General features: G+C 33.5%; 1 protein-coding gene across 1 annotated transcript in view; it reads right to left on the bottom strand.

Annotated features, from left to right (window-relative positions):
* AP3B1 (adaptor related protein complex 3 subunit beta 1) overlaps nucleotides 1-26,136 on the bottom strand; it is a 219,240-nt gene that overhangs the window by 12,668 nt on the left and 180,436 nt on the right. Inside the window, exons 23-25 of the mRNA XM_033110712.1 lie at nucleotides 19,237-19,468; nucleotides 14,361-14,445; nucleotides 4,476-4,573 (exon numbers count right to left, since the gene is read on the bottom strand). Coding sequence (XP_032966603.1) covers nucleotides 4,476-4,573; nucleotides 14,361-14,445; nucleotides 19,237-19,468 — 415 coding nt within the window. The remainder of the gene's footprint in view (nucleotides 1-4,475; nucleotides 4,574-14,360; nucleotides 14,446-19,236; nucleotides 19,469-26,136) is intronic.

The raw sequence follows: 26,136 nt of genomic DNA on the forward strand, positions 1-26,136 counted from the left end.
AAATTTCTGAAAGCAAAACATTTAAAAACAAAGAAAAAAATGTGAATAGAAAACCTTAAATCCCAGAGATATTTCAAATTATATTTAAGAAAGAAATTAAGTTAAGTAAAATCATGAACAAAAACCATATACGAGTTAACACAGACATGCCGTTAACATCAAAATCTCAGTAAAAATGTTCAGTGAACAAACTCAATAACATACCCAACACTTGGAAGAGACATTGAAATTTAGTACCTGAGTTAAAGTAAACGAAATAATTATAATAAATGTCATCTATTTGGATCTGTGATATAAATCACTGACACCTAATGATATCTACTAAAAATGATAATCTTCTGAGACATCTGATATATGCAAAATAGTTTACAAAATTTTTGAAAATGGTAAAATTTGGCTTTATATTTTCAAAAGGCTCTGCACTTCTAGGGTTAAGTATTTAATTTAGTTATTTACTGCAAATGCAACCTGAAAAATTTGAAAATCCCTATGATTAGCAGTATGAAGACACTAACGCCTAATACTGTAAAAAGACTTATCTAGCTTTTAACAAAGAGCAGCTTTTACTAACCACTTTCAAACTCGGGGACACTATGTTCTGCCTTAGATTGTTTAACTTCAATATTAGGCAAAAGCTTTAAAAACTACACAAGCAGTCAAACACTGCTTTTAAGGAAAGCACAGTGGCTGCTGACATAACACTGCTGAGAGATGTGTGTACTCATTTAGGATTTAAACCTTTCTCCATTAAGCTCTATTGAAGAGCAACTGCTGAATAAATGAATGCAACTATGTTTATGTTAAAAGCCTGTTTCCCGCAGCATGTAATTAAAGGAAATGTTGTACAAAGCCAGTACTTTTGTCAAGCTCCTGTAAATGGAAAGATGGATAGCACTCAGAGAAGTGAATGCATTGCTTCATATTTAACCTTAACATTCTTGTCATTAATGGTTTGTCTAACTTGGTCTATAAAAGACAAGGTACTGCTCCATTGAAGTAAAATTAAAAAAATCAACTAAACCATGCTTTTCAGAACAGAAGATTCATTATCGTCAGCTAATGTATTGGCATAAAGCAAAGTAACATCCTATCAAGTAAGCCACACATTCAATCTGCCTTCCCACCCCCCTTTATTTTTAACTCATGCTGTTTTATTGTTATAGGCAATTTGTACCACTCAGCATGACAGTGTAAACTGAATCAAGATTAATTTACATGCAAAAGAACACTTAGGAGAGCAGCATGGTAAGCAAATGTATTGTCTCGATTGCTGAGGTGGAAAAAGAACCTGGAAAGAAAAAAAGGTGCTCTAATTAAGGGGCATCAAATATGATTGCTTGTGGTAGTTAAGGGCCAGAAAATAGTAAATGTCTGACCATTTAAAGAATTAGCATCTTGCTAGCTAGGAATCCATAAGATGGATGCATAAATCATAATAAAATTAAGTAAACATTCTAGATTTCTTAAACCAGAGATTTTTCTAAATGAAAATATATCAGGTATTCTCAAATTAAGAAGAAAGAAAATATGCCAAGGTATCATTAAAAGTTTCTCCTATAAAAATAGACTTTGCACACTACATAGCCTGCTCATACATAATAAAGGGAAAGTTACTGGGAAATATTAAAAAATTGTCAGACTATAGAATTTGTTGCTTCATTAGAATATATCTAAATTTTGGCAAGGCAGTGGACAGCATTTAATTTAGGTTAATCAGCTGTAATTAAACACTAAAATGAAAACCAAATAATATAAAAAAATAATTTTTTTCTAAGTTTTAGATTTCCAATTTAATTCATAGGAAGAAAATGAATAGGAGGAGGCAGTTTGGAATAAGCAATTGGCTTAGGTCTCTTACAATTTAAAACTCCTCCAGATACTAAATTTTTTTAAGTAAAAGAGAGATCTCATGTTATTTATAGTACTGAAATCATCCCACAGCTGGATCATTATCTAACTTTGCAAGGCTCAAAACTCAAAGCAATGGAAAAATCATGCTTCTGGTTAAGTCTCATCATATAAATACCATGAATAGGAATAATATGAATGTATAGAATAAACTAATCTTTCATTTAGCACTTTGACTACCAACCTTATAAACATGCATGGTTAGCCATAAAACTCTAAATGCAACAATTGAGAAAAAAATGATAGATTAGGCTGTATATTAGAAACAAAACCCTTTGATTAAAAAATATTAATCTAATATGTACAATCTGTTAGAAGTATTCTTATTTAACATCGTACACCCTTTTAAATTATGTATACCTTTATAAAATATAAAACAGAACCACATGCCTTGATTTTCATTTGTATTTTTTCAGTTAAATCCTAAATAATGCATTTCTTGATTCTTAAAATATATACCCTGTGAGGTGAGATATTATGTATGTAAATTCATTTTATTTAAAGTTAGACACATAGGTTAAAGCTAGCATATATGGATACATACAGACACTTCTTAAATTTAATGGCATTTTGCCTTCCAGAAGTTTGTATTGATAAAATCTGAGAAAACTGATTTGTATTGATTTAGGATTTTCAGTTGGTGAGTCATTTCTAGGTATCTTTCATGAAATAAGTTAAGCTCTTCCTTGATTAGTATAACAAACAAATACATGTGTAAAGTAGAGAATTGAGACATCTATTACCAAACCAGCTGAAGTCTATAACTAAAAAGATGATATTGAAAAATACTCTTTAAACCTGAAGTAAATTTGCCAGCATCAAGTCCCACATCAAAGAATGAATTCAGGAAGACAGAAAGAATGATACAGAAATGCCAAGAGACTTGCAAGGATTTACAAATACTTCATATAAACAAATTTTCAAATAGCTTTATTCAGAGTAGCCTTTCTGCTCTATTAAACATAGCAAACAGCTGCCAGATTTATTCAGACAAATAATCAACAACCATAGAAGTAAAATGGCAGAAGAAAAAGGAATTTTGGCAACAACTCCACAGAGGACCACAGCTGCTCTCCAAGCGCACCTCTCTTATGCGCTTACGGTTCTGTATGGCTAGTCAGGAAAAAACCCCTCAGTCACAGCAGAGCACAAAAAGCTTGATCAAAATATCAAGTATTCTAAACCAAAGCTGAAGGAGAGAAAGCGTATATGATAATCTACTGCTTTAGCTATACTGTAGCTGTACTTTTCAAAAACAGGCGTATCCCCTTCACAATAAATGTGCCCAAGCGTATTCAGTCATTTGTGTGCCACTCACCTTGGTTTGCTGAGCAGGTGTAAAGCAGAGAGGCAGGCTTTAGCCAGCAAAGGGTAAGAATAGCAAATGTAAGAATCAATTCAATTTGTCAACAGAAAAATAAAATCACAAAGATGACTTTCTTCTATAGCAATAATCAACTTCCAAGAAGAGCAAATGCAAAGAGGAATAGAGTCATTCTTTTTTATCACTTAAAAATAAGGCAGAAGAATAAAAAAATCACTATTTACTTACAGTCTTGCATGACATTTTCCTTGCCAGAGTTTTCTACAACAGGTCTTTTTGACAATGTGGATTGCAAAGGCTTACACTATAAAAATCTTTGGCACTACAATGATGGAGTGCCAGGAAGCATGGCATTCTCCTTAGGTGTAGATATTTGTATGTGCCTAGTACTTTCTGGAAGCTTGACAGATGGAAATTAATGACCTCGAGATGAAAGGATCTATGTTTGATAACCCTTTCCAGGGGAAAAAAATAGCCTAGGTTTCCATAAACTTTTAAAAATTGCTGACTATACCATTTAAATATGCCCTCGTTCTATACATGCTATCCTTGGTTAAACATGTGAATTCAGACCGTTATTTTCCCTTATTCATAGGAAAAGAAATTATTTTTATTAGAAAGCATGCTTGACTCTGGGGCATGCACAAGTTATTAATACTTTCATTCTGTTGAAAATATTTTCTTTTTAGGTGCATATTTTAAAATGTTTTGGCTCTGACACATAGCCTTTCTTTAACATAGAATTAAGCCAAAAGAAAATAAAGGTTACTTTAATGCTATAATTAGGACTTTATTATGAAGGGTAACGCACTCTAAAGTGTTCAGGGAAAAATATATCAGTAAGACATGAAAAACAGTACCATAATGAAAGAAAAAAGCAGAAATACAGTATTTATAGTGGTAGAACTTTGGTTAAATCCCAAATACCTGACATTTTCACTTATACAAAACACGTAAGTACAACATTAGGTTGACAAACCACAACTCCCAGAATCAAAGTTAATTAAAAATCAATTTATTATTTTAAAGATATATTAATCAATTTTCAGGTATGCCAGGAATGTAGACAAACATATTTTAAAGGTTATTTTTTAAAAGCAAAACATTAGCAAAAATTAGAATATCGTACAGATATCTGTTAACAGCTATGTATGTATATATGGTAATTTATTTTAGAGACCAGCCAGAAGAATGAGCACATATTTGAGATGTCAGTTTCTAGTAAATTGTAGTAATTTCTCACCTTGCTCTTTCTTAAAATCTTTCTCTGACATGGCCACAGGTAAAAGCAGCTCTCCAACAGGTGGCTGAATATTAACACTGAAGCAATCATCCTTGGTACTAAGGAAAAAATACATCAAAGCTGACTAAATGCTTAATAAACAAACATTCTTCTTAACACTGTGCAGTTTACATAGATGCAATTAAAGCATATGCCAGCATAGAAAGGACAACTTCTTCTTGGCTTAAATATCACAGCTAAAAAGGCTTGAAAAATTTCTCAATATTATTTACAGAGAAATACATCTCTTACCTCAATTGGAAAACTTTTTTTTTTTAAATAAACATACGCAGTTATAGTAATACACCATTTGACACAGAACTTTTAAAAATAGGTTAAGCAGCAAGGGTATATATCTACTACTACCAGAGGAATACTTCACACAGCTGATAGAGAAATAATATTTTATCTTTACCTTGTGTGCTTAAAGTATAGAAACTGGAATGCTTTAGTCTTAAATGGTTAAGATCTGTTTTAAAATATTAGATTAGTTATAGTAATATGTAATACCATAAAATATAAGTAAATAAAATGCAGGCCCATACTGTGTTTAGATATGTACTAATAAAACAATACCTCATCTGCAACCTTGCTTCCTTAAAACAAAAACCCTTATTTTCTAGTAGTGTTATTTACTGACATTACTGATCAATATGTGGTGAAAGTTATTTCTGAGGACAGGATATGAAAAATTTAAGAAAGGCAACTTTGTACTTGTATCAGCTAGAAAAACAACACAGAGTGCATTTCTTTCATTTATATCTTACGATACTACTCTCTATACAAAATGACTAAAACTGCTTTAAAAATTTTAAGTTACATGTTTGAAGGTAGGCTGATGAGTATTATCAGTTAGGAATGTGTTTGGCTGCAAATAAGTAGAAAATCCAACTAACAATTTCTTGAGAAACAGGTGCTTATTGTTTAGTATACAACAAGTCCTGGAGTTATCAGTCAAAGGCTATTAACAATGCTGTTCGGGACCCAGGTCTCTGTGGCTTTCAACTCCATCATCCCTAGTGTGTTATCTTTCATCACCATAATTGCCAGATGGCTGCTACCTCTCCAGGTACCACTTTCATAGTCCATTGAAGAAGGAAGAGTGACGGGAGAGTAGTGAAGAACTGAGCCATCCAAATTTGTTCCTTTGTATCAGGAAAGCAAAAGCTTTCCTGAAGGTCCCACAGAAGGAATTCTACTTTTGTGTTAGAACTGGATCTCATGGCCAGTGGGAAAGCAGCTAGAGAACCTGGGATTGTGGGAAGAAATACTGAACATTAAGTTAAAAAATAAACAAACAAAAAACCCAATTACTTTATTGAAAGGTGGGATAGGGACAAACAATGTAATACTGAAGAAAGAAAAGATACCCAGTTTGATTTTATGCTATTACATATTGTATTCTTCTAAGCTGCCTTATATTTTTCATGGAGTAAAGACTAGACTGAAAAAAAGAGAATGTTCTGAATTATTCACATGTGGATTGTCTAAGGCAGACCAATAAATCCAGTTTATTTATTAATTCAGTAAACATTTCCTGAATACAAACTTGATCCCATGTACTATGCAAGTATTTGGGGATTTAAAGACCGAGTGAGACTGAACTCTGAAGTTCACAAGTCTAGTGAGGAGTTCAATTACACTTATAATGGAATGGTAAGCACCACATTAGAGATATGTGGAAAGTGTTATATATAGTCCATGAAAGAGGGGCTGATTTATTCTGTAGGAGTGAGGTAAAGTTGACTTCTATGAGGAGGGAGAGGGGCATTCTGGACATTCTAGACCCATGTTTTGGGAATGGTGAGCAGTGTCGTACGTCAAGAGATGAGGGTGTGGGAACACTGTAAAGAATGTGATCCACAGCATGACCATTTGTCTCAGCTCTCCCAGGACCGTCCCAGTTTATGGCTGCTGTCCTGGAATCTGTTCAGTTACTGTCTCCTTTCCCTCTACAGTGTCCTGATTTATATGACCAAGTATATGACTACTTTCCTCATGTAACTAAGACAAAGGTGTTTCAATGTTTCTTGGAGCAACAGGAAACTACCAGAGACTTCTGATACAGGAAAATAAATGATCCCATTTGTATTTTAGAAACTCCGGTGGCAACGTACAAGGTGGAGTAGAGGTGAAAACAAGGCAGGTAGATCAATTAGGAATCTAATTTAGTCTAGGCAGGGGTTTTAGCATTGACTATGTGTTTATTTAGTAAATTCTAACAATGATCCTAACAGGTAGCTTCTGTTACCCACCAATTTATGGGTAAGTTAAACAACATGCCCAAGGTCACATAGTAAGTGGCAGCACTAGGATTTGAACCCAGGTCTATCCTACTCCAAGGTCCGGTATATATACATATATATTCCACTATATACCCCTAGGGTGGGTAGCGCCGAGAATAGGGAAGATGGGGGTATTTTAGAGTTAAAAGGGACAGATCTAGTGATGGATGGGAGAAAGACACTTTGAACTTTCTAATGTGAACAACTGAGAGGATGACTTCTGAAGAAAAGGAGTTTTGAGGCTTAAACAAAAATAATTTGGCTTTAACCACGTTATATTTTGGGTACACTGAGTGACCTGGGAAGAGGTATTTAGCAGATAACCGGAAACACAAATCAAGAATCAGGAAAGAGATAAGAGTTTGGAAAAATGAGAGTGGTACAGGTTACAGCTGAAGCGTTACAAGTAGGTAAGATCACAGAGAAAGAGAAAATACACCAGGAAAAACAGTAAGGTGGAAACCTGGGGAAGACCTGCATTTAAGGAAAAGTGGAAGAAGTGCCACTTGCAGAAGAGACTGCTGAAGAGTGGAGAGGGAGAAAAGGGTGTGTGTGTCAGACCCTGCAGGGAGGAATAAAAAGAAGCAAGAGTAACTGCTGACCTTAGCAAGGTAGTTCAGATTGGAGGAGGAAAGCAGAATACAGTGTGTTGAACTGAATGGGAAGATTGGCAGTGAAAGATGGGACAGAAAGCAGTGGAAGAAAGCTTCATGAGGATGCAGAGGCAAAAAAAAAAAAAAAAGGAATGCTTAAAGAAACCTGGGCATGTTTAAAAGCTGAGGGGAAAGAGCCAGTGAAGAGGAAGAAACAAAGGAATATCTAAAAGAGCAAGGTCTTAAGAGGAGGTAAATGAGGTTGGGATTAAGAGCACCAGAACGAGGTGAATAGCAGAGCCCTGGAATGGTGTAGACTTCTGAAAACAACAGAGAAGGAGTGGTTAAGACAAAGAAGTGTTGCGGGTCCGACACTTGAAGGATGAGACCAAACCTGATGCAGTAGGAGGCGAGGTAACATTAAGAGAAACATGTAAAAGCTGATGAAGGAGCAAATGGAGAGGCATCCCTATATGCATGAAATAAATAAATAAACAAACATACAATGAACTAATTTAGTGTTAAATATAAAGTTTCCACTTCAAATGACTGGATAGCTCAAGGTTCTCCAAAGTGGAAAGCACAAAGGTCTCCACAAAAATCCATTGAGGGAAAATACCTACTATTTTTTCCTCATTCCTTTTGAAGACCTATTTTCCCTGTATATATTTTAGTATATACATGTTAGCACAGTGAGATACACACACACATATCATTGAAAAATAAATTTACACATATATGGAGTACATGGTAGAAATACTTTACTAATAGGTGTACACAATTAAAAAGTTAGAGGTCCACTGGGTTAAATTATATATACTACGTATTTTTCCTTGTGTTTTCAATTACAGATGAAATGATTAGCCATCTCCTTCCTAACATTCTTGAAGGATGCCATTTACTCCCCCGATGAAAGATAGTTATACAGCACTGATGCCCAAGGAGAGGGCTGGGAGAGCGGAGACAGAAGGGAAAGATTTGTCTTCCAAGGCATATGTGAAAATCTAGGTTCAAGTTGGGGAGGGGAGGTGACCCTGAAATGCCACTACTAGCAAGGAGCAATGTGTTAGAGACTTATACATGACTCCACTTTGACTGGATATATTTCGCTTTTGTTGCTTTTGGCTAATGCCTTTTTTTGTCTTCTGCAGTTGCTGAAATGGTTAACATGTAATTATGTATGAAAAACTAAGGATGTAAGTTCATCCAAAAGGGTCTTATGAGGCAAATGCAATAAAATTGAAACATTGTTGTGGCAGACATAACTTGTTGCTTACTTAATATCTATTTTTCTTCTTTCCTGAGATAATCCTGATTTTGTTCAGGGAAACAAAGTGACCAACTGAAACACTGTATCTCTCAACCTCTCTCTTGTAGCTAGGAGTGATCAAATGACCCAGTTATGACGAGTGATGCATAAACAGAAATATATTGAGGATTTCTGGGAAAGTTTTGTTTTTCTAGAAAACCATTTCATCTGAATATTCCAATTTATTAATATAGAATTGTACATATTATTATTTTATAATTTAGAAGATCTTGGTTTTATTGCCTTTTCTAATCTTTCTTATGTATCTTTTTTCTTTATTCATATTAGCTCATAGTTTGTATTTATATTTTTGGTACATCGTATGTGTCATTTAGAAAATGTGTATTTTTTTGTACTCAGGAAACAAGGAATTCTTTGGAAACACATATATCTTAGATCAAGCTTGATAACTGAATTATTGAAATTTTTTGTTTTGTGTGTTTATATCTACCTATATGTCTATCTAAATTTATCTATCTATCTATCTATCTATCTATCTATCTATCTATCTATCTATCTATCTATCTATCATATCTTGCTCTTTGAGTTGTCAATTTCTGATGTGTGTATTAAAATATACTGCAATCATAGCTCTGTCAATTTCTCTTAGCATTTTATTAGTTCCTGCTTTATATATTACAAATCTATGTTGTCACAAAGTTTATAATTGTTATGTTTTTGTGGAAGATTGCAATGAATAGAAATTTTTTAAAAATCAGAAATGCTTTTTTATTTGTCTAGTGTCAGTACTCCCGTTTTATCATCTTCCTGATAATAAACACACACACACACACACACACACAAACACACACACTTACTTTATCTTTCTATTCTCAATTTTTCTGTGACACTCTCTTTTAGGTGGGTTTCTTATAAATAGCATATGAGTTTTGTTTTTTACATGTTTAATATAAGTGGATTTAACTTACTGACAAAAATCATGATAATTAGTACGTGTGGTATGTGTGGCCCCTTCCAGCCATCTTATTTTTTCTATTTACAAGCCTTTTCTCCTCCCCTTTGTTCAACTAATCAAATTTTAATCACTCCTTCTTGCCTCTGTCATGTGGAGCTTATAATACATCATATTTTGATGTTAGTGGTTAGCATTCTAAACCCTATTTAAACTTCTCAATCAATCCTCTTGCCAAACATGACAAGATCACCACCAACCCTTCTCCCACTTGTCCATATTAGCATTTTGGTTCATTTATTATTAAAATGTAGTTTTTACATTACGTGTGAACGATTTTTACACATTGATAGATTTTACAAGTAGAGTTCTTTATCCACTACTTTTTTGTTTTTATTCTGTTTTTCTCGGTCTCAGATTTAACAAAAAAAAATTCTACGACAACATATCTTTGTGTAATCCTTTCAAGAAAAGGTCTGTGGGTGGTTAAACTGGTGGAATCTTTGTCTAAAAAATGTCTATTTGGTTTCCTCAAAAATTTAAAGGTCATGTCCTTTGCCTTCTGGCCACCAGAATTGATGAGAAATCTGATTCCATTTACATTTTTAGGTAAGCTGCTTTTTTCTCCCCTCTGGAAGATACTAGAATGGTTTTCTCCATTACTAAAAATTTCACCACAATGTGGTCTCTTTGATAGTCGTTCCCATTCATTCTGTTTGGCCTCTGATGGGTCCTTTCAAGTTGAAGGCTTATGCATTTCTTTTGCTTGGGCACATTTTCTCTATAATTTATTTCTTTAATTATTTCTCCCTTCCATTGTCTCTTTTCTCCTTCTAGATCTCTTACTAGATAAATTGATTCTTTGAACTTTTCTTTCCATTTTCTGTATCTGTCTTTTTACTCTCTATTCCAGTTGCTTTCACTGACTCCCTCTTCCAGAACACAAAGTCAGCATGCATCTGTGTCCCTTCTATTATGCATCTACTGCATTGCTTTTGGCATTATGTTTTTAAATCTCCAAGAATACATTTACATTTTTCTAATTGCTCCTTTTTCAAAGCAAGCAATGTGTTCTTGCTTTATCGATGTAGTGTTTTCTCGAATCAGATATTAGTTATAATTTTTAAAAATATCTCTTCTCTTTCTCAAACTGTCTGCTCCTTTTACGGCCAGCGAGTCTTTGTTGTCATCTTGAGCCTTCCCTTTCAAACTGATGCTTTCTCTCAGAAGTCTGGCCATTCCAAGTTGTCCATTTATAATGAAGGACGAGGCTTAACTAACACACACAGCAAGTTCGGCTACCTATTAACTATGAGATTTTAGACAAGTTTCTTAATCTTCCTATGCCTCAGTTTACTCACCTCTAAAAACGGGATAATAATAATATTTATAGGATCGTTTTATAAAATAATTAGATTAACATACAACATAAGTTTTTGGAACAATGAATAGCATACTGGAACTGCTTAAAAAGAACTGTTTTATGAAAGAATTAAATAAACTAACAAATACAATTTGTTTAGAACAGCACTCAGCACACTGTAACTGCTTAACACATGTGAGTATTATTCCTATGGGTCTCCTCTCGCCTGGTGGGCTGACTGGAGTTGTAAGGGAGTTTTAAGTTTTCACTGGTTGCATGGACTTGAAGTTGGAAGGCAGCAGGCACGGCCTTAGTTCTCCGCACAGATGCAACGTTTGCTTTACCTTTGTGGTAGAGGGCTTGAGAATATTTCTCTGCTGGATGCAACTGCGTTTCATCTCATCGCTAACCATCTTGCCTCCTTCCCACACACTCAAATGCTGCCGTTCTCTTAGACTCTCACATCCACACCAAAAGTCCTTTCTGGCAAGTAGTTGACTTTCTTTACTGTCTACTTCTCAGGTCTCCGATGAAATGCGTATGTTGCCTGCGGCTAGGGTAAGGTTGGAGAACTGGAGGTTGGAAGCAGTTCTTTAATTCCCCGATGACTGTCTTATCCTAACTTTTCTTTTTCACTTGTTCACATTGTGCTTGACATTCTGCCAGGTTTGTTCTTACAAGTGTAGTAATTTTCTCCCATGAGTGTTTTGCTCTGTGGTTTTTATTTTCTCTGTTATTGTTTATCTGCTCCCATTTGCTTTCTAACTGCCAATAATTCTTCACAATTTCTAGTCAGCTAATGGCATTCTTTCTTTCTTTCTTTTTTTTTTTTTTTGTGTTCATTCTCTTTCAAAGAATGTATTTTCTGTCTTTTTAATGGATTTGGGGTAAGAAGACGGGTGGATGCTAGTGCTCAGCCCCTAACTTAAGCCAAGCCATAATATTTTCATACTAGTTAACACGGTGATATCTGATCATAGGGATGAGACCTGTTTATGCACTGCATCTACTTTTAGAGATAAATTTCTGTATATTGTACACATTTTCAATTTTAATAAATTTAATCAAGGACTTAATTTGATGACCATTTAAAATGCAAAGCAAAAAACGGAAACACTTATAAGTATGCATATAACTATGTAGCTACTTATAATAGCTCTATCTATCTATCTATTTATATGTATCATATAACTATAATGATTTAGAAATAATCTGGAGGCTAAAGTAGAAATCATTTTACTCTTGTTCCTTTACTTTTAGTAAATAGAAGTGTACCTGAAAGGCGTATAGTTCATGTTCTCAGCATTTCTGAAGGTCTCTTATCAAATATGCTTTTATTACCCATAATTTTATGTATCGATTTGTATAATGCATTTCGAGGAAAAAAATTCAGTATCAGCCATTCTTGCTTTTCCCCCCTTTTTATCGAACTACCAAGACTAACACAGCACGTCACTAAGTCAAAAGTGCTGTTTACTATGCAAAAGGCACAGTCAGTGATTGGCACCTAAGACCAATTGATCTCCCCATTACCACTATCTCCCTAACCCCTCTAGCACTACTATGAAGCTATTGATTTAAACACTGTCGATCGGTTTCCATTTTCTGATTTTGGGCAGGCCAATTAAGAAAGTGAGTAATTGTGATTACACTGCTTCAGGATCAATTACATTTGATGCAAGACAAAGTGTTCTTTTTGGAACACACACAAAATAATTTTTGATCTAATATGCTTATGTGCTTAATAAAATCTAAAATAATTTATACCTTCACAACAGCAAAACATATTAATGTAAATGCTTATAATAGCTAACGTTATTTTCTTTGTAAGATACATTCATCATTTTCCTAAAATTAGTTTAAGAGGAATTGAGAAAAAACTGTTCATATAAACTTCCCAAGGTAAGATCAAAATCAAACACCACCTACATATTTATCTCTAAAGAGACTTAGTTAATTGTGAAAGACAAAATGCAAATCTTGTAAAAGGACTATAGAGGAAATCTTTGTAATGAAAATATATTAAATAAAACCCCTCATTACAGAGAAATGTAAAAGGTTCTGTAGATAAACTGATAAGAAAGAAGAATTTTTTCAGTTTGTAATTTTGCCCTAACTTGCTACAGGAGCTTTGTCATTGGGCTCACATTGTCGAAATCATTAAAATGAATATACCTCTGGTGTTGGAGGCAAATCTATTTAGAGTGATGTTACTCATAGTCTTGTGCTCAGTAATATTGATCTGTGTTGTTTGTCTAATAGAAAAATAATAAACAATTACTAGGCAATGTTGGGAAAAGTAATCAGTTTTTATATATCACTAATATAGTAGACCTCCCAAAACATAAAGGTGATGATCTGCATAAAATCAATGTGTCATGCTACATTGCTTATATTCATCATCGCAGGTTCTCAGCAATACATGGCACAATATTAGGCCTGAATGACTGGTAAACTGAAAAGGTATATGAAAAAGAAAGGTGGACTATATTTAACCTATAAAGTTATTTAAAAATGTCAATTTCCAAATTTGGGAGATTTTTATCAGAACAAATTTTGCTTTAAGCTAGTTAAACTTTAGATAAAATGTCTTGATTCATTTTAGAATAAAAACAAAGCAACTTCAAAATGACAAATCATATCCTAGATCAGAAAAATATAAAAGAATTCAAAAATAATTCTTAAAGATGCATGAGCTTTGTACTAATTGCTAATAGTTTCTGGATTTCATTAGAAATATAAGCTTTGAACTAATTGCTAATAGTTTCTGGATTTCATTAGAAACGTGTAAAACATTATATAAAAACAATTAACAACAAAACCCAAACCTAGGGAAAGTTCCTTTGAATGATATTCACCTATGAAACTTTTGCCAAATGTTCTCTTTAGAATTTTATCTAAAGCAGTTTGTAAATTAAAGTAAAAAGGGAAAAATGTATGGGTTTTAGGTACTGACAGAATCAATAATTCTCTACATAAGAGGCTTAAGGTAACATATAAGATGTTTCAAAAGATATTCAATAATATTATTAAAGATTTTTATTTCTCCTGATTTTTCCTTATGAATTTTCTCCTGAATTTTCAAAAACTATAGAGTTAAGAGAAGTAAAAATATTATTTAGCAGTAGCTTCTTACTTTGACCGACAAACTATGAATTTCAATCACATATGGCAGACTTAATGGCTAGCTCGGTAACAAATACTACACATACATATACTGTATACAATTTATACAACTATTCCATGGCAGTATAACCATTGCCAAAGAAAAGCACATTTGTTTAAATGTTTTGTCTCTCAAAGAAAAAAAGCTGCTGAAAGCATAGTTTTTATTTGCTATCCTTTACAGGTAATATAAAATATAGAAAAACAGCTGAACTTACCACAACTGGAAACTGGCAGTCTGAGTGGAATCACAAAAGTCAATACCCATTGAAACAGTAATGGATCCCTCAGGCTCAAGAGATTCTAGGAAATTAGATAATTTAGACATGAATACACGGAGGATGTGAAAAAGAGGCAAACTAAACACTGAACACTTATGTAATGTTTGTAGTTTGGTTAAAATAGTCAAATTTAATGATAGCTTATAAGAACACTTTCAAACTAAGAATATTAAAGCAAATTATAAAGTAATTTCACTATTCTGCTTGAAGGCTTTCTTTTTCACAACTTAACTCTGCACATATTTCAATGAACACATTATTATTTATTTGTTTTAGAAATGCATCTCATCCTGAGAATTTAACGTTTTACAATATTGTCTTCATAGGCATTGAAGGTGAGAACGAAAGAAATTTAGTCCTGTGTGGAACAACTGTAATGAACTCTGGGTGCTTTTAAGAAATCACGTACTTAAAACTATGAAATATTTATCTAGATATAAAAAGTAAATTTTACACAAATTTCCACTGGAAAAAAATCCAAAATTTAAAAATGTGAATTAAAGCAAAGCTGGAAGAAATTAATTTGTTGTATTCAGAAAGTAACCAAAGCTACTGGTCTTATAGAAACCAAAACGATAAGTCTAATTGTATTACTCAAAGAATTACTGAGAGAAAATTTTAGAAACAGATTAGATTATCTTGAAAAAACAAATAATAAAATGATATTTTATAGATTTGAAATTTCTAAAGCTTCATTAACTAAGCAAGTATGGGAAATAACTACCAATATACATATAACTCTGGTGTTTTTCAGTTGACAATGATAAAACTTAAGACAAACAATAACAAAATTTTATTGTTTGTGAGTCCTAAGTTTGGCTGTACATTAGAATAATAGCGGATCGTAAACATATACCTATTTTGTATAAATATGTATGTATGTTACATAAATAGAAATATATTATTTAAATGTATATATTATATTATTTAAATAGAAACCATCCACATTTGGTTTACACTTTGCTAAAAATCTTCAGTGTGACTGTGGTCATACTGTGCAGTAGCTTTATATTTAGCTTTGCTCTTTATATATCTTGTTAGATGTGGTTTATATTAGCAAACACTCTAATCCAGTAGGCTGGGACTTGCCTAGGACTTTTTGGAAGTATGATTTGCCATTTAATACTAACCATGACAGAGATGATGACACAGATGGGACAAAAGAATAATTCAGTAAGCTTAATATATCAAGAAGTATGTTTATGTCTTATGGGCTCAATGAAGATTGGGCATTATAAGAGGGTACTTGTTTGATGCTGATTAAATGTTACTGGTTTGCTTAGTGGTATGTACGGTGATTTTTCCAGTTTGTATTTCATTTGTTTATAAACCTAATATTTACCAGGATGCTATGCAATTGCCATTAAGACTTGCTGCCTAAATCTTTGGCAAACAGGTTTTACTGTAAATAATTACTCTGTTGGTGAGTCAAACAAAAAAGTATGATGATATTTTTTGCATACTTTTTAAGCTCTACCTTATCAGTTCACAGCTCCGTCAGTTACACTGCTCAAGGCTATTTAGTAAATGCTTTCTTCTGTGCCATAAATATATTGGGGTTTGGTTTTGTTTGTAGCCAAATGCCACACTGGTCGTAAATGCTGTCATCTCCATAACATGATGGCATTCACGATTTAGATCTCTCTACATCATGTACCCTTGTATTTCATTTGACAAAGTGACAGTTCTCATGATTAACTCTTGATAGCATTCTTTGACATAGTTTGGTATCATCTTCAGTCTTAAGATAATTAAATGTGAGCTTAGTGCCATGCCTCTTCTAGAGAACAGCTTATGATCAATGGCATATTTTATTATACGAATGCTTCAAGAGCAAAGTGATCAGCATAAAATTAGTCATATAATGGATTTTTATTATATTTGAAGCCTACTACATTGGGAAAGTATACTCAATCAGGTGTCTTTATTTGGCTACTGCTCTGGATCGCTGCTATATACATGAGAGGGTTACATAGAAGTGGCTGAAAAACACTGGCTCTATTATACCACACCATTACTAATGAAAAAGGAACTCACACAGGATGCCCTCTACTTTGATGTAATGGTCATACAACAACTAGTGAAATCTTAGTTGAACTCAAACTTGTCAACTGTTAACATAAAGTCACTGAATATAGTACAGAGAGCTTAAGGCTAATTCTGTGTGTGCGTGTGTGTGAGTGTGTGTATTAAATCTTTATATACTTGGTCATTTTAGAGAAAATGTCACGTTATTCCTAATATTCTTGTAAGGAATCCAGTTTCACAGTAAAGGCAGGGCAAAATCCAGACAAAAGTCATCACATATTATAGACAAAAAGAAAATAAACTGGTGACAAATGGGAAAGCTGCTGGACTCCTTAACATATGTGTATGTGCTTAAGAAACAATTATCTTACCTGCTTATTTTACAAAAACATGCAGTCTTAAGTTTTGGAAAGATTAAGTAAGATACATCATAGTCTGTAACTCTATAATAATCTATTGATAAAAGAGGCTAGGTGGTGTTACATACAAATATTTACTGCATGGGAAAGAATTCTGTATCTTGAAAGTATTTAATAAATGTCAACAAAATGAATTATAGTCATAAAATTTTGCCCAAGAATAGAAAAGCCTTCTATGAGCACTGAGGCAATGGTATATATACAATCGTATTTTATTTCTGTGCTAGCACCATACTATGAAATTTATTGTATTTGTTTCTTCTCTTCTACATAGGCCAATAAAGGTCAACTCATCAACTCATGCCAGCTCAAAGAAATGTTAATACTGTTCTGTTCTAACCTTTGGATAACATTTTCAACCTTCAGACAATTCATCTATCAGCTGCTTGACACTTCTTAATTTTTTAACTAGGTAAAAATGGCTGGATTTTAAGCAATCAAAAACGTACACAAATGGGATATTCTGTAATTCCTTAGCAATATATTAACTTCACAAAATAATTAAAAATCAGGACACTTGGTATTCTTTAAATGGTGTCTTAATTACCAAATTATTATTTTTTTAAACTTTTATTTATTTTCAGTGTGTTTTTCCAGGACCCATCAGCTCCAAGTCAAGCAGTTGTTTCAATCTAGTTGTGGAGGGCGCAGCTCACGGTGGCCCATGCCGGGATCGAACCGGCAACCTTGTTGTTAAGAGCACCGTAACCAACTGAACTAACCGGCCACCCTATTATTTTTTTAAACAAGGTATTAAGTAGGCTCTGAAATCACCTTACTTTATTTTTCTTTACTTTGATTACTTATAAAAAATGTACCATATTCCATCTATTAGAAATTGTTTTATTCCTTTGTGTAAAAATATCACACAAAGAATGACTTTCTTTACTGAAATGACTTCCTTATATGAAAACGACAGAATACAACGTCAAAGAGCTCAAGTGAAGATGAAGAAAAACAGAATAGTTTTGTGAAATAATGAGTACGGAGGCACAGTGCTGTTCAAATGGTTTTGCTCATCTATTGTACTGTGAAAAGGAACTACCTGGCGCTTTCTGATGGTAACATTTAAAGGACTCAAGGACAGAAACCTTGTACCACTTTTAATTGAGATTTTGCCTGATGCTTCTCCCAACAAAACTTGAAGGCTGCCTCCACTTACACAAAACAGAAAGAACAGAGACAGATATTCTACTTATTACGTTATTTTAAACTCAAATGTAAGACATACAATTCTTACACTTAATTTTTAAAAGGTGTACTTTTGGCACAATACTTAAGGAATGGAAGGGGATGACAGTTTGGTGAGACACTCTCATGTAACGGGCACGGAGGTAACCTGGAAAGCACAAGCTCCATCTAAGGGGCAGCCTGCTCGGCCTCAGCTGGTGGCATGGAAGGTGGGAATAAAGACCCAGCACTGCCATATCTTGTGTTTTATTCTGAGAAGAGGGAGATTGGTGTGTGTGCTTTCTAAGTAAAAACATCATGATTTTTAAATGGTGGCAACAAATTAAAAATATTAAAAAAAAACCATGATGAGTATAAATACCAGTAATACACGATGAGCTATTCTATACTGTATGTGTGGAGAGAAGGACAAGCAGAAAAGTACACATCGTTTCAGTCTTCACTCCCCTCACTTTTCAATTTGTGGAGTGTGAAAGGAAACGGGGAAGGGGAGATAGGGGAGGTACTATATTCAAAAAGGCAGACTAATATCATTCAGGGAATGACAATGACCAGAAAGAGCAGTAGGGTGAAGGTGAGACAGAGAGGTAAAATGGGAGGCAATTCTGATTCTTCAAACCCATCCTTCCACCAGTAACGGTATTAGCCTTGCTGGAATCTGAGTCACAGAGGGCAAAGAAACGTTTTTATCTTGTATGATACATTTGCTTTAAAAAGGGAAAACAAACAGAGTGTGCTAATTTAAGTCAATAAAATTATATATATTCGCCTTTACTTTTTTTTTTCCCCCTATAACGGTTTTTATTTTTTAATTATTTAAAAATGTTTTTAAAAAATTTCAGTTACAGTTGACATACAATATTATATTAGTTTCAGGTGCACAACAGAGTAATTAGAGTAGTAAGTTACATTTATATAACTTACAAAGTTATATAAAGACATTTATATAACTTACACGTTATATAAATGAGACATTTGTTTAACTACAGACCATACACAGTTATTACAATACTACTGACTATATTCCTTATGCTATACTTTACATCCCCATGACTACCAATTTGCACTTTTTACTCTCTTCCCCTTTATCATCCATCTCCCCAATCGCCTTTACTTTTAAAATGAACACATTAAATTACCAAATACAGTTAAAAGTTTTAAATGAGAATATTTACCTATTGGATTAAAAACGTGCATTTGCACGTCTGTAGGAAGTTTTTTTTCCTTTAGGTGGATATTTTCCATCTTTCGATCAGTAGTATTATTCAGTGTTATTTGTATAGAGACCATCTTATCACCAAAAACGCAAGGCTGTCTTGGAAAGAAATAATGGGCAGCTAGTCCTTTTCCACTCATTCGGTGAAGCAGCACATGAGATTTCATTGGTACAAAGAAAGGAGTATTGACCTATAGCACATTGGAAAAGAAGAAAATGAATGAGTGAACATAGTGATTAATTCTCTTAGAAAATATGCAGAAGTTTATGACATTTAACTCCTGTTTTTCCTCAACTATCACAAAAACCACAATAACAAATATTAGCAGGACATGACACACGGATATTAAGTTCGAAATTATATAAAAATGTAAAGTAAATGCCTTCAAAACAGTATAAAAATTTTTCTGTACTCTGCAGGCACATGTGAAAATATTTTGAAGAAACATATATCTAATAAGAGAATAATCTCAGTTATATATATCCACTTTTTGAAAGTCTATAAACTGTTCGTTTTTTTCCTATGTACACTATATTTGGACATCTTGCTGATTTTCTTATTAGTTTTAATAATTTGTCAGTTGTTTTTCTTGGGCTTTTGAATGATAAGATAGTCCCATCTGCCAATAATGAACATCTGGTACCTTCAATTCCAATTGTGACCCCGATTTCTTTTACCTTGAGTTTCTTTCACGGTAAACTGCAGATATGACCTCTTTTAAGGTTGTTTATTCCTTTGCTTTAATGATTAAAAAGATCGTCCCTCCTTTGAGACCAGGTAACTATTCACTTACATTTTTTTCTAGAGCTTTCATGGTTCCAATTTTTTAATTCATGTGGAACTAATTTAGTTATACTGACTCCATATTTATTCTTCTCTAAGTACTTAACCAGTAGTCTGTGCATGATTTAATGTTAGCCTTTCCTCAATACTCTGTAAATGCAAACATTCTAATTATTTATGTACATGGAGACATTTTGGGGCATTGATTGGGCTGTTAATCTAGTACCATACTGTTTTATTTCTTATAGGCCTACAATATGAGTCAATTATTTGGCAAAGCAAAACATTCCTCCTTCCATTCCCCTGCCTCCCAGCCAGTATTTTCTTGGCTAATCATGTGCTTTTCCTTCCACTGAACTTCAGACTCTTTTAGTAAAATTCTCCCCTCAATTTCGAGTAGAATCAGAGGCAGCATATTAAATGAAGAAACACAGTCCATTCTAAAATCATGTGGTAGCTATCTCTCCACTCAAAGCATTGCACGTGGCTTGACCTGATTATGGGCAGGGTTTTTCTAACCAATTTGTAATCAAATAGATATAATCAAGATACATTCCCCTAACATTGTGCTCTTCCAAACTAGGTTTTCTATTATAATTGTGAGAGTACATACTAATCTATTCAACGTGTTCACTATGACACTGATACATGACATTAAACACTTACTAACAATTTAAATTCATCAACAAAAATCCAAGAGTTAAATATCATATATACAAAATGATAAACAGTATCTTCTAAGCATTATTAAAGTATAGTATTCCTTCTCCAAAAGCTCAACTTATAAGGGTAGGCAATTTAAAATAATCATCTTAAAGTGTATGTAAGAATTTGTTGGTAAAATATAATAAATAACTGGGTAAATTTTAAATTTTGGCTATATAAAGTAATGGAGCACTGGTCTATGCATCCTATTTTGGCCTTTTGATGATGGTAACAACAGTTTAGCATGTTAAGTTTTCAAAGCACTTTCACTTCTAAGCTTAGGTTATTTTCCTTGTATAAAAATTATTTTCCAAGCTCTTCTGTTTCAATTCTCACACTAAGTTCTACTTCCTTTACAAATCCTGGGGGGTTTATTAGTATAACCCAAGACAGCAATCCTTAGCAATGAGCATTCATTCAAAGATACAGTGGGCATCATAAAAATAAGCAAACAGATACAGAACGTGTGTGTGAGAGTTTATGTAAGCACAGATACATATTACATGTACAGATTTACACAGCAAAACCTTTTCCATAAAGTCCCATGTCGCTGAGGCTGACAATTTTAAACACAAACCCTTAAATGGATAATTATATTTCTCTGTATCTTACATTTATTCCTTTAATTAGATGATAAGCATACTGGAGAGAGTAACCACATGAGGTTTTTTTTTCCTTCATTGTTCAAGAGATATAGTTTTCATTAAATCCTTGTTGATGTAGCCAGTTTCACCTCTATGAAAACTTGGGCCACATATAATATGGGGAAGTAAAGTTGAAAGTTAGAGAGAGGCAAGTGTAGAGTAAGAAAATCAGGACAGAAGCAGGGGTTGGGTTTACCAGCAGCCAGGAATTAGCAATCCAAATATCACAAAAGGTGCTTAGAAGGCATCAACATGTCTTAGTTGATTTATTAATTCTCTTTCTCAATCTAACTGTGGGTCATATGGTCCAAATATGTTTTTCTACCTTGTCTCAAAATTCTGCACTTTTATTATAATAGTTAAAAAGATGTTATATACAATGAGTTTTATGACACAGAATAATAAGAATTCAATGTTTCAGGATTGCTTTCATCTGGTTCAGACAAGGGTTGGTTCAGAAAGCTTTTGAGGGAGCTTTCTCCCCAGTGTTTTATCCTGTAATGGTTATGTATGGGACTGTCTGCTCAACACACACTACCACATTCAGCTCTTGATGAAGCTGGCACCTTCTCATGCCACTTCAGAACCTGGCCCCAGTTAACTTGTTCAGAAATGGACACATGGCCCAAGGAGTCCCTTTCCTGGGATTTACAGATTTGGGAACTGGGAAGTTGAGCCAATCTCTCTCAAGTGGCTAAAATTCTGGAGATTTGAAACTCTAATGTCGGTGGCCATATTCCTGCCATATTGTTCAGCCAAAAATAAAGCAAATTTCAAAGAAAAGCACAGACGAAAGAAAGAGACCTGCTGGTATCTTTGGTTTGTATATGGATGGTTCTTGGAAGCTGATGAAATCCTACTCTTCTTTCTTCAAGTTTGGTTTTCTGTGAAATATGTACTCGAACAGTCCTTCCTGTAATTTACCTTTTTTACTTAAGCTAGTTCAAATTGGGTTTCTGTAGTTTAATTCCCCCACCCAACTACTGATCTGGATTAGTCACATTTCAGGACACTAACTGGGGGAGCAGGGAATAAACTTACAATGGGAGAATATGCTCTCTTGCTCCTTTTTCTTAAAGCCCTGGTAGATACGGAATGGTGAGGTCAGAGACGCAGGCATAGATTCTGATTAGGTTGAACCATATAGATCTATCAATTCTGTAGGTCAGAACAATTAGTTGAATTAGCAGTTCATATGGTTCAACCTACGAGCTCGCTTTGGTTCAAGGTTACTTAGACCTATCATCTATAAGAAAGAGGAGCCCTTGATGTGACTATCCTAGCTCACAGGAGGTCCACACTGGGGTTAAGAGAGCAAAGCCTATGTTCATAATAAAGTACCACTTTGCCTTTCTTTGTTCTGATCCAATGTCTCCCATGGGCATCTTGGAATGTTGGTCTTGTCCAAGAATCAGGTATTCTTGGGTTCCCTACCCAATAAGAGCAACACTATTTCAAATACAAAGTACTAATCCTTAATTTATTAATTCACTTCCAACTAACATTTATTAAGTTGTACAAACCACTGTATGAAGGACTATGTACAAAGTTGTATCGTATCTCCTCTCTGTTCAAAACCTTCCAATGGCTCCCAATTTCACTGAAAAGTAAAAGCCAAAAATTCTTATAAAGGCCTGTAAGGCCCCGTATGGCCTGGCCCCCTGTGTTTCTTTAACTTCATTTCCTATTACGCTTAAACCCACGACTCACTCCACTCCAGCCACCCTCACTTCCTTGCTGTTCTTTGCACACACCAGTAGTGCTTCTACCACAGGCCCTTGGCATTGGTTCCCTCTTTCTTGTGTGTACTGTCTCCAGATATTCCAGATACTCCAGTTCTGATATATCTTTGCTCAAATGTTACCTTTTCGATAAGGCTTAACTCATTTGCATCTCTTCCTTTTTCTGTTTCCATAGCCACTTAATACCTTCACTAACACTATATATATATATATATATATATATATATATATATATATACACACACACACATATATACACACACACACACAATATGTAAGTTTTCTTATTTATTATGTATATTTTGTCTCCCCATTTATTCTCCATTTTTATGTTCAATGTATAAAACATAATTTTATCCACTTTCAGAACTCAAAGCACAATTTTACTATTTTAAATGATTATAGAGATTTATAGATAATATACCTCTAGTGTTGGTCATAACTATATAGGTGCTTAGTGCTCAATTATAACACTGTTCCTAAAAATATTACAGTCTTAAGGAGCACACTGTGGTGATAAATGGAGATTATCAATATTAACATTTGTTGGTTTTAGGATATGACTTGACTACAAATTTTCTATTATATATAATTGTACGCAAATGAAAAAATACCGTATTTCTTGAAGACACACACAAAGAAAAACATTAACTAGAAGGACTTCTATGATATAAACACAAATTCTTAAAATATCCACTTTTAAGTTTCAGTATTAAATATTAAAACCTGGATAAATGGGACAGTAAGAAAGACAATATTTGAGAACATCCCTTTTGATTTAAGTATTTAACACTACTGTTCAAAGAATTAAAAATCTAGCTGCATTATAAGCAAATGATATGGGCTATCCTTTCTCTGACTCTTGAGGAGGTAATTAGTTCAGTAACTGTAATAACTCTAAAATAAAAAGCCTCGTTCTGGAGTTAACAGAACAAAAAGCATCAAGTAACAATGAGATAATCCTCTACAAATCTTTACACAGCATATGTTTAAATAATAAAAGTCGTTTGTGTACCTTTCGATGGTTTATGAAAATAACCAATCAATTCTGCAGACACAACATTATTTCTAAAGGAAATCTATGTGACTCATGATGCCTGTAGATACACAGAGACAAACCACACATATTTTATCAGTTTATTACAGTAAGCAAATAAGCGTGGAATGAGAGTGCACATAACTGTCTACTTAGCGCTTACTGAAACATTTATAAGAGCTGTTATCGCCCTAATAACAGACAGACAGCGTGCAATTTTAGAGGAGAAAAGCTTCATATTTTTTAACACTTCACTAAAAAGTAACTGAAGAGTGTAAAATGAAAAATACTCTGTGCAGTTAGCTGGTAATGGACCATATTATCAACTCAAGTTAGATTTATAGGATACAAACTAGTCACTAATAGTTATTTTATGACATAGCATGTCTGCTTTTTTGAGATTATTAAGATTAAAGTTGTAAAACTTCTTTTGAAGATAGCTGTTCAAAATGATTGAATTATAAAATTTAAATGAGAATTGAAAAATAAAACATGGAATATCAAGTAGGTGCCTAAGAATAAACCTTGTTCAACATCTGCATTACTATTTCAAAGATGACATTTCCATGTAAAGCTTTATGAAAACAATGTTTTCCAGCCTTTTATGCTTTAATCCACAGTTAGTCACTTAATCATTTTAAAGTATTATCAATCTATTCTGTTTGTGGGCTTCAAAAATATAAAGAACTGCAGTATATAAAATGCTTTCTTTGTATCTAGTTTTGTTTGGCTTATTTTATAGCATATCTATTTAAATATATAGTTTATAAAAATGACAAGAAAATAGTTGTAAACAGAGATAGAGTTTCTTTAAAATTAGTTAATTTTTAAACCAATATATGTCTCAACTGATAGAGTTGTAATACAGAAAGCTACAGTATTGTCTTATTTACCCAGTAAACTAGAGGTTTTTTTGTTTTGTTTTCACCTTTACTCCACAGTATTGAGCCTAGTACTTAGTGTGGATTACAAAAAGCAAAGAGCAAATATGCTTAATTCTTAGCTATAACTATACACATAGACTGAAAGAAGTATATTTCAATGTTCCATCAAGTGTTACTTTAAACAAATGGTTTATAATGCTAAAGATAACTTCTTCCTTATATAGGTAAATTTAGGTATTCTAGAAAGCAATTGTGCTGATTCCTCGTATTTTAGTAATCAGTATATATATTATGAGAAATGTGACACTTTTTCACCTCTTGGTAATAATCTATGTATATAAAAATATATTTGCAGAAAGATCTGAATACATTAGCAACAAACATTTAATGAGTATCTTAACTTCATGCATGGTGTTAAGCAGGTGCCAGCAAAGCACACCTGTGGACCTCACCCTCTGCCTGTGTCTGTACAGCCTGTGAGCTAAGAATGGTGTTTACATTTTTAAATGGTTGGAAAAAAAATCAAAAGAAAAAACAACATTTTTGTGACACTAAAATGATACGAAATTCAAATTTCAATGTCCACAAATAAAGTTTTATTGGAACACAGCCACACTGATTCATTCATATATTATCTATGACTGCCTTGGTACTACAATGGCATATCTGAATGGCTGCGGCCTGCAAAGCTGAAAATATTTACTGTCTGGCCCTTCACAAAATTTGCTGACCCCCTGGTATGGGACGTATTCTATTTATACTGGTGTTGAGATGAGGAGGAAATTACTTTATAATAATATTCTATTTTTTCCCATTCTGAAATATAACTCTGTAAGCTTCACCATCAATATATTTAATGCTTCTTATAAATCTGAAATCTAAAATAATGCAGATATATTTTTATTTCCCACTTCCATGAAGAAATATTTCCAGAACCACGGATACAGATATGTTATACTATTCTTAGATATATTCTACTATTTTTTATATTTTTTTTCTGACTTTTGGTTTAAGGGTACTAAAAAAAACAGAGTCTGGTTTTCAAAGTGTTTCGCAGAAAGGTT

This window comes from Rhinolophus ferrumequinum, chromosome 7 (assembly GCF_004115265.2).
Source record: "Rhinolophus ferrumequinum isolate MPI-CBG mRhiFer1 chromosome 7, mRhiFer1_v1.p, whole genome shotgun sequence".
In the NCBI taxonomy this organism is placed as follows: Eukaryota; Metazoa; Chordata; class Mammalia; order Chiroptera; family Rhinolophidae; genus Rhinolophus; species Rhinolophus ferrumequinum.